General features: G+C 40.8%; 1 protein-coding gene across 4 annotated transcripts in view; it reads right to left on the reverse strand.

Annotated features, from left to right (window-relative positions):
• The window catches only part of LARGE1 (LARGE xylosyl- and glucuronyltransferase 1), a 265,931-nt gene that overhangs the window by 44,334 nt on the left and 208,073 nt on the right, over nt 1-13,524 (reverse strand). For all 4 annotated transcript variants that reach the window (XM_042051231.1, XM_042051230.1, XM_042051233.1 and 1 more), the window contains 2 exons: nt 1,765-1,877; nt 117-242 (listed from right to left, as the gene is read on the reverse strand). In XM_042051231.1, coding sequence (XP_041907165.1) covers nt 117-242; nt 1,765-1,877 — 239 coding nt within the window. The remainder of the gene's footprint in view (nt 1-116; nt 243-1,764; nt 1,878-13,524) is intronic.

Genomic DNA, 13,524 nt, shown 5'->3' on the forward strand with positions numbered 1-13,524 from the left:
TAAACTATATGTGTTAGTTTCCCCCCCACTTAAGGAAGTTTATCTTTCTCTGACAGTGGAGTCCTGCACTCTCTGTCCCAAAGGACACTACTCATCCAGCCTCCTGTGCAACATACCTTCAGGTCAGACACATCTCTGTAGCACTGCTCGGAACGGGTGTGATCAGAAAGCTGCACATTCCAGAAACATGGGAGCTGGTAGACAAGGAAGGGATTTTGTTTGATGACTGCATTGAAGATATCCTAGCAGAAAAAAACCAGAGAAACATTTGGGTATGTTGTTTCTACCATGTGTGAGGTGATCTCAACTCCTTCCCCAGATGACTGTCCCTCTCTCCCTCACAGGCAGAAATTCCAATGGCGATGGCAAGACGAAGTCTGTAAACCTTTCTCCATAATTCTGTTTCTGTGGAGCGTGCTATTAATCTAAGGGGTGATATATAGATCTGGGTAAGAGGAACAAGCTCTCCTGACACACAGAGCTAAGGGACTCCAGCAAAGCTCTCAAACATTTATCTTGTACTGCTGGCATGAGGTGTGGTTCCTCTTCTAGTCACCAGGAAGAGTAGCAGGCAGGAAACAACACAGTGCCTGCTGGTACTAAGTACTGCACCACTTTTTAATAAAGGGGAGGAAAGTGATCCTGGCAGCTACACTGCTTCAAGGCGAATTACTTGGTGTGATTTTAGCTAGCATTTTATTTTTGCAACAAGTACTCCAGGTACTTTATGGAAAAGGCATGTAGGACAGACCTGCAGAGCAGCCTACACCATGAGGGACAGAAAGTGTTCTGCCCCTAAGCAGCCATTCTGCTGGAGAAGTAAGTAACAAGGACAATCTGAGGGTAAGGTATTAGGGGAAGACACAAGCAGCCTTTCTCTGCTTTGCAGAATTCTTTCCCATCCAGGTATTAGACAGCAACTCAGGATGTGACTGAAAACACAGTGAAGCTGCAGGAATCATCTTAATGAACTCCAGGAGCTTTTGGATCACCCTGCAAAGACACCATACGAAGTGCACATCTCCATGTGCACAGTAAGGAGGAGCGTGCTTCCTTTGTGGTGAGTGGTCATCAGCCAGATGTAGCTCAGAAGGACAACAAACGTCTGAATATGATGCTGTATTGAGTTAACATGCTCAAGTTGTTGAGGACGAATTATTGGTTCAGGTCTAGTATTACATTAACAGGGTTTCTGGGCTTAAACTGAGAGCTGGCAAGAAGCACAAATTGAAAAACTGTATTTCTGTGTTTAGGCACACTATTTCATCTCTTGGCCTCAGTTTCCTATCTGTGGCAGGGAGACAGCAACACTTTTGTCTTAACAGGGCTGTTGTGGCAAGAAGTACATTAAAAGACAACTGGGACTCATCTGCCAGAAACAGTAAAGAAATGTCAGGAGACTCTTAAAACTAAAGTCTGATTAGACAATAACCAGTGGGAAAAGACACAGTATATTTGGACTTCTAGTGTCTGGAGAGTTCTGTGTTGAAGAAGGGAGGACAGAAAATGAAAGTGTGAAAACCCCGTTTGTCTCTCTTATGAATCATCTGACCAGAGGAGGTAAAAATGTCAGTGTAGTAAGAGAAACCTTGTGACTAAATCTTCATTCTCTTCCACATTTTCCCCAGGACAATTCAACAAATGGTGACTACAAGCACAACAGCTTTCCCCTGCCTTTTCCCACATCTCATTCCCTTTCCCTTTCTTTCTTTCCTCAATCCATGGCTTAGTGGCTGTCCCACAGCCCTGCAGTGTCCTACTCACCTGGTCAGCCAGTGAAGTGGACAGCATGCTCATTAGCTCTCGCTCCGCCGTGAGTCTCCACATCTGCTCCCACTTCATCTTCCGCAACTTATCGAGCAGCAGCAAGATCACCCCTGAAGGGAAACATGGGGCAGAGAACAAGAGAACCATGATGTCACATGTCAGCCAAAGGGCCATCCTGCTCATGTGCTGATTCAGCAGCTAAAACAGGACATCAAGTTACCTGACACATCTGATTGCAATCCTTGAAACTTTTCCAAGGAACAGATTATCAATGCTGGTTACAACCTAGACTCCGAGAGGGCCTGCCATTCAGGCACCAAGTGTTCACAGAACAGGATCCTCAAACCGGAAACTTTAAGTTGGAAAAAACGTACCTCAACATGCATTGTTATTTCTGTTGCTTTTTGTGTGGCCAAAATTCCTGGTGTACAAGAAAGGAAAACAGCAGAAGCAATGAAGCCGGATTGAAACATCAGCAAAACCTTTCCTACAGTGTCTTAGAAAAATCTGCTTGAAAAATGAATTTGGAAAGACTTAGATAAGAGCGCTGTCATGGGGAATGAATGCAGACTGCAGGACCACAAAGGAGGAGTACCAATAAACAGCAGCCTTGCAGGCTGACAGAAACTACCTAGTAAGAGCAATGATGGGTTCTGTGTTGTTTCACATCTTCATTAGTGGAAGGGGGAAGTAAGCAGAACAGTAATGACATCTGCAAATGACATTTAACAAGAGGTTTTACAAAAAAAATATCATGGCAACTGTAGAGAACCATAGCAGCTACACAGAAGAATATGAAATGACAAAAAGCAGGCACTGGGAAAAGCTGCCTCAGGGAGTCCAAGTTGATAAAACGAGAAGTAATGAGAAAAAGAAAGGATATGTAGTCTGAATGCTTAAGAAAAATTCTCCTAAAACCGCTGCGGTGAAATAAACTAAAAATGGCAGATAAAAGACTTTATTTCATGAGTATTTCCAAATCAGACTACACCAGGATTAGAAAATGTACCTGAACAATGCTGAACTGGTTGGGAGAGGACAAAGGTGGTTCCAGTTCCTTCCCATATTTAGTTTCTATGACATGGCAAGCTTCTTTCTAGTAAAACCTGGCACTGCTATGAATAAAAAGAAAACCTCTCCTGGCAGTGAATTTTGTGGCCTATTTTAGTTGTGTTTTCCATTTCAGTCCATCTGGTTCCCAAGGATGCTGGAACCTTTACTGGAGGGATCCCCTTTCATTTCAGTCAACCTTTCTGCTTCCAGCTGTTGGACTGGAAAGGGATGCATTGTCACAACGTGCTACAGTTTATTTATGCCAGTGTGTTTGCCTTCTCTCCAGCACAGGGGAAGCCTATTTGGAGCACGTAGTGTGCGTGCACTAGATTCTAAGAGAGACATTATGCATTGTCTGAAATTCTGCACCAGTGTGAAGCAGGTTCCTTGTGCTGCAGCGATAAACTGGGTGAGAGATCTCCTCTCTGGCAAAGGATTTTTTCCAGCTGGCAAGAACTGCCAGCTTTGCAGTGAAATGCAACTGAGAAGGTTCTTTATTAAGAAAAATAAAGAATAATGGTAAAATTCAGTTAACTGTAATAGAATAGTTTTTATAGTTTATAGACAACAAAACAATTTTTCTTAATTCCTCTATGCTTCCAGTCTGAGGAGGAAAAGGGGAAATGTTTTAATATGTGCAGTATTCCCTGATTTTTTTTTGACTTCCACTCTTATGCTAGCAGCAGATTATGGCACTGCAGCTAACAAGATTATGCTGTCCTGAGGGGCTATCATGGTAGCAGCTGAGGAAAAGAGGCAGATGGAGTGGAAAAACTGGAATATATGTGAGAAAGGATGTATTAAATTATAATGCAATCATGGCTATTGAAAATATTCACAAGGTTTTAATGTTTCAGCGTCACAACTAATTTCAACATGATTTCTATTTTAATTCACCTACAGGCTTGAGTTTAACACCTTTGTACAGTTTCTATTTGGGCTTCTAATTTACTGCTGCCATAAAAATAACTACTAGAGAATATTTATAGCAAGTTTAAATATTTACTCATTAGTATTAGTGGGAATAAGATATTTCTACTAAGAGGAGAATTTAATACTATTCCCCTAGTTAGTGTTATTAAGTCCAAAAGCAAAGCAAAAGCATGTGTTTTGGGAACTTTTAAATAGTTCATGCAGAGGAAAAATTACTCTTTTTCAGAACAGTGAACTTCAGGTTCTTGTCTATATTGTTGTGTTGCCAAAAGCAAACACAACTAACTCCAATCTGCACAATTAGTTTGCAGGCAAAGTGTCTGAAATAAGGAAAGGAAAATATTTGCCTCAGGATCCACTTCCCTCTGAGTCAAATTGACTGAAATCTCAGACTAAATTCAAGATGACATACAGCTGAACATAAGGGGAAAAGGGACTCACTCTCATCTGCTGTACTGGGGGAAGAGGAGACTGGAGGAAAAACAAGAAATCAAAGGAATATTTTATTAACATCTGGCCCCAGGCAGTGGGACTTCTGATCTTTCGAGAAGTGCAGCATCTTCCTGCCCTAACCTACCTGAGAAAAACAAAAGAAAAGCTTGGCAGCAAACAAACAGAAAGAGAAAAGTGGCAACCCAAACATCTCATGAGTATTAAACAAATTATGATCAGCCACAGAACACCCTATTTCCCTTGTCCTGAGGAAATAGTTCAGGCATATCCAGAGATGTAAATATCTCAAATATCTCAAAGAGAAAGAATGCTTTATTACTAAGTATGTGGAACACATCCCAGTCTAGTTATTACTTGAATGGCATTTTTCTCCCGCTGCTTGATGAGATTTTGCTTGAACTACCAAAATTTGACAGATTCTGAATTGTTCAAACAGACAAACAAACAAGAAAGCAAACAAACAAACAAAGCAGTTTCTCAAAAATGTCACTTAAGGACACACATGAAAAACCCAGCTCCAAAAGCAAAAGGGAAAAAAAAACTCCCCCAGGACCCCAAAAAAGTAATTTGGTGAATAAATTGGATAAAACATGGCAATAAATCTGAATTAACATATCGGTATTAAAATATTTCAGTTGGGAAACACTGTAAATTTTTTTTGGTACATTTTAAAACTCAACTAACTGTAAAATAATTTTCATCTCAAAACTGATACAAATTAAAAATCCTATTGAAAATTATTACAAGATCTGAAAAGGAAAATAAATGTTTCATTCTGGGTCTAATCAAACTTTGGGAGTCACTTGAGCTTTTTGTCCTTTTCCAATTCTTGGATTCAATGTAAAACAACTTTTTTGTTCTTCCAATGCTTTCACTAAGCAACAGTTTCCATAGATGCTTCTAGGCATGCCAACAAATTAATCTGTTTCTCTTTGGTGTGGGGGGTTTTTTTTGGTTAATCTGCTCCAGAACAAAATATTTTATTTCATTTTTCTGAATAGTAAATTGGAAGTCTGCAGAAAGACCAGCAATTTCCCTTGAAATGCTACTGAGCATCTCCACCTTTTGCTTCAGGAACAAAGACTATGGCTTTTCCTGAAATTCAGAGAGGAACATATAGCAGAGCTGAAAGTAATAAACCAGTACTTATGACGGAACAGAATTACCTGGAGAAGTTATAGTGAAACTGGACAAGCTTTCAAACTCAAGCAATTAATTACAATGGGCCTTTTAAGGTGCCTGAAAAAACAGTGCTGTGGGGGAAGAAAATGTAATTCCTAAGAAATCATTTTCTGTATGATCTTGCCTGTTCCTTTTGGGTGGAACAGGATGCTTTTGTGAGCCTTTGAGGCAATGCCATTTTTTGGGAGTAGCACCTACAGAGCCTATCCTTGTCAGATTTTTAAAAATTCTTCTTGAAATTAAGCCTGCAACAGTGAACCATCTAGACAAACAGGAAGCAGATATCATTATAATATCCAAAACAGACACGTAAGACACGCTTCAAAATATATCATAAAGCAATAGTGAGTTTTAAAAAAATGAGTGGGATTTTGCAATAGCTAAGCAGCACACCAAAGAGCATACACCAAGCCACTGAAATGCTGTAAGAAATAATGTTAAACAGGCCTGGCATTATGGAGATTTGCTGTAATAAATATCTGACACAGAAATTTAGGGCAGTAAGCTAACACGTTTCATGAAACAGATTTGGCACCAAACATTTGAATTCAGTTTTAGGTGCAACGGAAGGGACTTGCAGCTCTGCTGTCCCAGGAGAAGCTCCATGCTAGTGCTGACTGCTTAGTACTCTAGCAAATACTTATGCAACCTCTTTTAATTCTGTTTTATTGTATCTGAAATCAATGGAAGCGACCCCAGTGTGTAATGCTAGGACTGTGACTGTGCCTTTCCTGCATCAGGGCTCCAGTGACCAGTATTGTTAAGGACTGCATTTGGATTCCACTGAGCCACAGCTCCACATCACTGACTGTGGCCTCTGTTTTCCACCCAGAGTATCAAGAGCAAACAGAAAAACACAAGCATATGGCAGTTAAGGATTAAAAAATTAAATAAAAGCTATAATTCCAAAACAAGCCACTGCACATATTATAAAATCTTCATTTTAAGTCTCTGTGTGGATGAAATTCACTGCATTTATTTCACTTGGTTTACAGACTATCTGTTCCTCATAATTTGACCAGCCATATCATTAATGCAATAAAGCCATATATGCCTATAGCTTTTAACATGGTATGACCAGAGGACTGTCATTCTAGCATCTGGAGCATCCTGATACATTATTTAACCATGAACTTATATGCACCAGCCTTTTTTTTCTCAAACAAGCTCTTCACAATCTAAAAACCCAAATGAATAAAACCTTGCAGGGATGCACAATGTGTTCATTGAGAATAAATGATGATTCCACATTTGAACTTTTCTCTAAGAAAACTGAGCAGGGCTGAGAAGCTGTTTTGAAACAAAGTGTGTGTCCCTCCAGGCATGGTGACAGAATGCAATAGCCTTTGTTTTCTCTGCACATGTATTAAAAGTGAAGCTGTCATAGAGTGCATTTTGAAATGTTGTGCAGTCACTCTGTTGGGAGTCTGGTTCCTCCTGAAGCATTATAAACATTTGGTTTACACTTCCTGATGACCATTTAATGAAATAGAAGACTTTTACTTTCTTTATTCTCCTCTTCCCAAGTATGCTATTTTTCCTTAGGCAGAATTAAGATGAATGTTTTACTCAAGCACAGTTCTAACTTCTTATTATAGAGTTGCTGACTGTAGCTCAGAATGTCCCAGTTTTCTGTTTCTTTACTGCTTAGATGCTGGTTTTCCTGAGCAATTTGGAAGAAGACACACGTGCTTTCTATCCTCTCGTTAATGACTTCCACTTCTGGGGGAATTTCTCCAACTTTCTGAAAGCCCCAAAGCTGCTGCAGAAGAATTTCCTTGATTCCAGAGTCTGTAAGGTCTGAAGGAGAGCAATCATGAGCTGTAAGACTTTTAGCAGGTCTGTGGAGAAAAACCTCTGCTACTTTAGAGACCATCCTGCTAAGTAATGCTCTCTCCTCTTATCTCCCAGAGTGTTTCGAAGAGAGCTAACAATTCCACAAGGCCTTTCAGAGGTCAGCACAGAAAAACCATCTCTAGACCTGAAGAACTTGGCCTTCTATCACACAGACCCCAAGCAATATGAAGTCCCAAGCAGTACAAATTCACACACTTAACAGCCCAAATTGCTGAAAAGGTTTGCCTAACATGGAAAACAACATGGCTGGGAAAAAGACAAATATTAGGAAAAAAAAAAAAAAAGGGAAACAAGGGGTTATTCCCAGCTGCTGTACTTGCTTTGGGCATCAAGGAAGACATTAAGGATAGCAACTTTTCTCAGAACCCTGTGTTTCCTAAACCCTGTGCAAAGAGTTGTAGGAGACAAAACCATCTGTGAAGCTCCTTACATGGCTTTCAAAAAGCTCCTGTTTTCTTATAGCCTTTGCACTCAGTGACCCGTGTGAGTATATAGCGTAGAGAGACTACTTTTTACAGACAAAATGGAAATATTCCAGGGACTTCTCATTTGGAAATGGCTTCTAAGAAGGGAAAAAACCCTGTAAGAGGCACATCATTAAAATCTCTTGAAATTCAACAGACTGGGAAAGCTTTTGCTGAGAAGTTTTAAACCTCAGATAACACATTCTAACTTCAGACCTGCAAAGGGAGGGAGGAGGGAGGTTTCAGCCTTTACATGCCATAGCACAATGGCACTGACCACATGAAGCAGAGATCTGTCTCAAAGACATCTCACACCACTACCATGCACAAGGATCACCCAACACTACTCCATGTGCATCTCTGTACACGTCTGAAAGGAATCATGAAGGTGCCAAAAGTGGACACTAGCTAAAAGATGGCCAGGTAACCATCTTTTCATAAAGCATTTTGAAATGTGAGATTTAAAAAGAAAAGTAATATGGGGGGGTGGGGAGGGGGCAGGGGGGAGGAGTGTGAATGTGGAAAATTTCTACAAAGTTTTAAAGAACTTTTCCTCTCTTCAATGCTAAAATTGCAGTAAGTTCTTATATGCAAGATTAGCTGTGGTTTCATTTGCCTAGGTGCTTAGGTGGCTTCAACAGGAAAACAAAGTCCTGGTTAAATACTAATTTAAGTGATAAAGTCAGAAAGGATAATTTTTGGCTCTTGCATAACATCGATTATTTTTCAAAATCAGTTTGGGGTCTACTAGAACATAACTTCTAGAAAAACATTCAGTCTTTATTTAAAAATTTACAATAATGGATAATCTACCACAAACTTTGATAAGTTATTCCAATGCATAATTACCCTGATGAAGGGTACTTCCCTTATTCTAATTTGAACATCTCTTTGAACTTTCAGTCATTTGATCTTGCTGAACCTTTGCTAAATTGGCAAGCCCTCTATTAAGAAATGTTATTTTCTCCTCCAAATATGAATAACCTAGGATCAAATTATCCTTTGACTTGCTCCCAGATAAGTTCCTGGAGACATTTTCCCCAACTTTATGGGAAATTTTCCAGTATTAGCTCTGAACTTTGCAGATTTGTAAGTGGTTATCTTTGGCCTGTGGAGATTAACCTTCTGATGCCACTTTTAAGCATTAGAAAGAGGTGCCAAATGGAGTGTAGTCCTATCCATGCTACCTTCCAGAAATACTTCCTGTAGTGAACTACCAACAAATTACACTATTTTTTTTTTTACAAGACAGTTTGTTTCTGAGAAGGACAGGGTACCAACTAATTTCTGTGCCCTGTGGATAATCAGGGAGCCAAGAGCGAAGAATGAGCTGGGCAGCAAAGTTACCTGGCAGTGTAGACATCAGGTATGACAGGAGTCAAAAGCCTCCATCCCATACCAAACAAATGCATCTCCTGTATTCATACTTGAAATTACTCTGGTTGTACACCCAATGATCACACAAAGTATTTTGTCAATCATATTAAACCTGGAGTTCATGATCATCTGATTATCCATCCTGGACTGTCATGCATCTCTTAATTCTTTCTGAACATAAAATTCTACGTCAGTGCCTCAAAACACAGAATTGTGAGTGTCACAACTCTACATAACGCCAGAGGAACTAGACTTTGGGTGAGCTGTCCTGAAGAGGAATCACAGAATAATATAGACTGTACAGGGTTCCTGTGCAGGAGGTCCAATCATTGGATCTCAGTGTGCAGGCATGTTTGGAAAAAGGATCACACAAAGCTTGTTTTTATGGATTAAAACTGAGGACGTTTTCTGAAATTTGCTGACTATTTGCCCTGTTAAAAGCAAGTATGTCTTCCAAAAGTAATTTATCTTGGACTCTCCACTAAAGAACCACCCACCTTTAAAAGAAAAAACAAAATTGTTTCTTGATCCTTGGCTCTTGTTTAAGTTTCTTTAATGCAAGCATCAGGATTTATATCAGATCTGGACCTTATCCATGATACTTATCTATGTTTTGTTCTTCCACAGAAAGCAGCAAAAAAGTGAAAGGTAACAGGGACCACTGCTTTAAACTATGTGAGGCCTTTTGGTTTTCATTCTCTCAAAGACATCATATTTAAGAGGGGTCAAAATGTCAACAATTTTACAAGGTTTCCACTTGGGACTATGTGAAGAGGAAAAATGCACCCTGCACAGGTGCTAATTATTTTGGCTGGCTTCTAATCTCAACGGTGTCTGCCTTACACTTTCCATCATGGTGGAGAATAGCTTTCAAAAGCAGTTTCTAATATTAACAATTAGTCCACAAGACTAATTGTAACAATGGGCACAAAGAGCAAGAACCTGTCATAGTTTCTGGGTCTGGTGTTCACACAACACCTTAGCAACAAAAGAGGAGGTGTGGTTCAGGGCTGAACCACCTGAAAGGTATTTCCTTCTGTTTGGATGACAAAGAGGTTTGGGGTTTTGTATTCAGAAACAACCATAAAACTTCCTCTTGCCTTTCCCTCCCCTTAATGGGCAGTTTATTGACTGAGATTCAGGAGGAATAGAACATTCTAAGAAACGGGTAAGGGGAACGGAAGCAGCAGCACACAATGAAAAAGCCTGGGAATTAACTACAGCATTTAAAAAACCCCAGGAAACATAATCCTTCCTGCACAACCACTTATTTTCTAGTAACAGAGACAAGGATTAGGTTCACAACAGAAATGCAGGGATGTATTTGCCTAAGGAGCTGTCTGTCATGCTCGTATAGCCAAAGTGGGGTACAGTTTGGATAGGTGCACTAGAAGGAGCCTGCAAAGCTGGATTCCCAAGTTTGAAGGGTTGTGTTCAGCAATAAACACTCAGATGGTGGTCAGTTACAAGGGGTACTCCACAGGAGTTGGTACTGGGGCTGATACTGGGTAGCACTCAGATTAATGAGATGGAAATGGGATAGAATGTGTCCTCAGCAATGTCTCACAGGTGACCAAACTGGGGGCCTTGGCCAAATACCCTGGGGATGGGCTGCTACTCAGTGACCTCGACAAGCTGGTGGACAAGCGGGTACGAGAAAGCTCCTAAAATTCAACAGAAAGTCCTGAATGGGATATTCCTGAATGGAGAGTACAGGCTGGAGGACAAGTGGATCTAAAGGAGCTTTCCAGGAGAAGTTCTAGGGGAGTTGGTGGACAGCAAGCTGAACATGAGCCAGCAGTAAGTCTTGGGCCACATGAGCCTTTAGGTCATGGGAAATGATTACCACTCTTGGTTCAACACTTGTAAGAGCAGATCTGAAGTACTGTTTTGGATTCCTCAATCAAATAAGTACCCTGACACGCTGAAGTAAATCTATCAGAGAGCAACCCAAACAGTTAAAGGCCTGGCATTCATGAGGAGAAGCTGGGAGAATTGGCCTTCTTCAGCCTGGGGAAGAGAAGGTTGAGGGATCTCCTGTTGCTTTCTAAAACTACTTAATGGAGCCACACACTCCAATAGATGCACAGGGACAGAATGAGAGGTAACAGACACATACTGCAGCAAAGGAAATTCTAATTACATATTACCAATTTTTTCTCTTATTTTTTACTGAATAGAAAAATAGTAGCTGAATACAAGAACAGGCTGCTTTGAGAGGTATCCATGAAGACACTTAAAACTCAGCTGGAAAAGGCCCTGAGCAACCTGAGCTGACTTTCAATGGGAAGAGGGCCAAAAGACCTCGGGAGATCTTTTCTGACCTAAATTGCCTATAATTCAACAGTTCTACTTGGGAAAGCTTCTCTTTTCACTGTCTGTGACTTGAGAACTACTGTGGAGAGATGATCTGTGTGTAGAGGGTATTGCAGTGCTCCTGTCCTCCCCTGAGTTCATTTTGACAAAGACAGGTGCAGAAGGGAAGGCTGAGGAGCTACAGCAGGAACAATTAAAGTCAGGATGTAGCTGAACATAAAGACAAAAAAGACAATGAGGAAAGGCAAGAAATAAGCTGCTTCTTCTGAGATTTGTGTCCACTCAGTTTTGCAGATTCTTCTCTTTCAAAGTCTCTTGGTGGTTTTTTAAAGGGGAAAGGTTTGTCCTGAACTTAGTTTGCCCTAACACAAAAATGATTAAAGCATAGTGATTTCTGTAGCAAATAGCACCTAAGAGGGTGATCTGACTATGACCAAATCCAATTGGTTTTGTTGGCACTCTCTTAGTGGGAATGGCTTTGACACAGGGGGTAGAAAGACATCTTAGTTACTCTGCTACTTTCTGTGACAGGCACCAAGCTCCCTATTAAGAGTCCAAAGATGGAGCCCAGCTGTGATACCTCTTTTCTTTGCTTTGGGACTGTGGCTAAAACTGCTGTCTCTGTCTCTACAAAAAGGAACTGCCTTTACACAATCACTTTTATGAGCACAATGAGAAACTGGAAAGTGAACTTGCACTTCAGAAGAAAACTGGTTTTACTATTACTATGCATTTGTCTGGAGTTCTCCCGTCATATAATAGAAGGCTTTGTTCTCGGTTTAGGCACCTGGATGTCTTTATTAAGCTTTTATGTGCAAGTCTTTCATCTAAATTTAACCTGCTAATGATTGTCCCTCTACAATAAAGAGGGCATTTCAGAGTGCTGGACAACATAATTACTGATCAAGGTATGTATGCTCACATAAAGAACTGCCTTGATCAAGCTAAAAATAAAACACTTCAAAATGATATTTTTAATCATTACATTGGAATGCTACATCTAAATGCCTGATTTATGTACATTACATGGAGAACTTTACATTATGGACTCAGGTCAGACCAATAAAACCCCCAAAACCAGGACAATTTAATCAACTAAAAAGAAACACATTTTATTTACTCCAATACATCTAGAATCTGGTATAGGCTGTCGAAATGCCACTTTTTAAAATCACATATTTCTTAAGAGACAAATGTTTTCAGTGTTTCAAAGGAAGTCTGGTGGTGTTTTTTAAAAGGACAGTTATTACAGGGGCTGAGAGATTCAATTTTTAAGGAGTAGAGGATGTACCTGAGAGAATGCCATGAACAGTAGACTAATTCAGCCACAGTAATGCCATTACTACATGCACAGGCCTCTCAAACTAGAGGCACCATTAGAAAAATCAAATACATATTGACCCTCATTTCAGAAATGTCAAGCGTGCTGTAAACAAGTGTCATAGGTTAGCAAGCATAGTCCCGGAAGGGGCGTCCTTGCTAAGGGGTGCTTACAGTTTCCTCTGGGAACTGATAGAACCTATCAGCTGGCCAGTTTGAATATGGACAATTCTCTAAGCCACTTAAAGTTGTGATCACCTCTGTGATCCACATTTAAGAATAGGCAAACTCCCCCTCCAAGCTCTCTCTCGTTTCCGGCGCTGGGACAGGTGGCTGCAGGGCCCGAGCAGGGCCCAGTGGGCCCGGCCAGGCCCTGCTTGGGCCAGGCCGGGCTGGGCCACGGCCATCCTGAAGCCATGGACCTGTTCCAGCCGTGGAACCCCCCCCACTGCCTTGCCGTGGGCAGCCAGAGCAGCTCGGCTCTCCCCCCTCTCCACTGCGATAAGAAAAAATTCAACATTCCAGCTGTAAAGCTGCAAGGCCGAGGTGAGAGTAACCCTTTTATTGCTGTGAAGAGCTGAAAACCTGAGGGAAGAGAGAGAGGAGATGCTTAAAGCTGAAATTCTGTTGTGAAGCTATGATATATCAGAGTATCCTGTTGTAATTTCATGAAGATATGGGGGGTGGAGTGTTCAACTCGTGAGCAAAAGCACCTGCGCTGAGATAGGCAGATGCTGACGCAGCTGTAATTTCATGAGAAGTTTGGACAGGGAGAGATGAACCAGATGAGGACTTTTGCTCC

The sequence above is a fragment of the Corvus kubaryi genome, unplaced genomic scaffold, assembly GCF_017639235.1.
Source record: "Corvus kubaryi isolate FWS band 111438036 unplaced genomic scaffold, C.kubaryi_AGA036_p1.0 74, whole genome shotgun sequence".
NCBI lineage: Eukaryota > Metazoa > Chordata > Aves > Passeriformes > Corvidae > Corvus > Corvus kubaryi.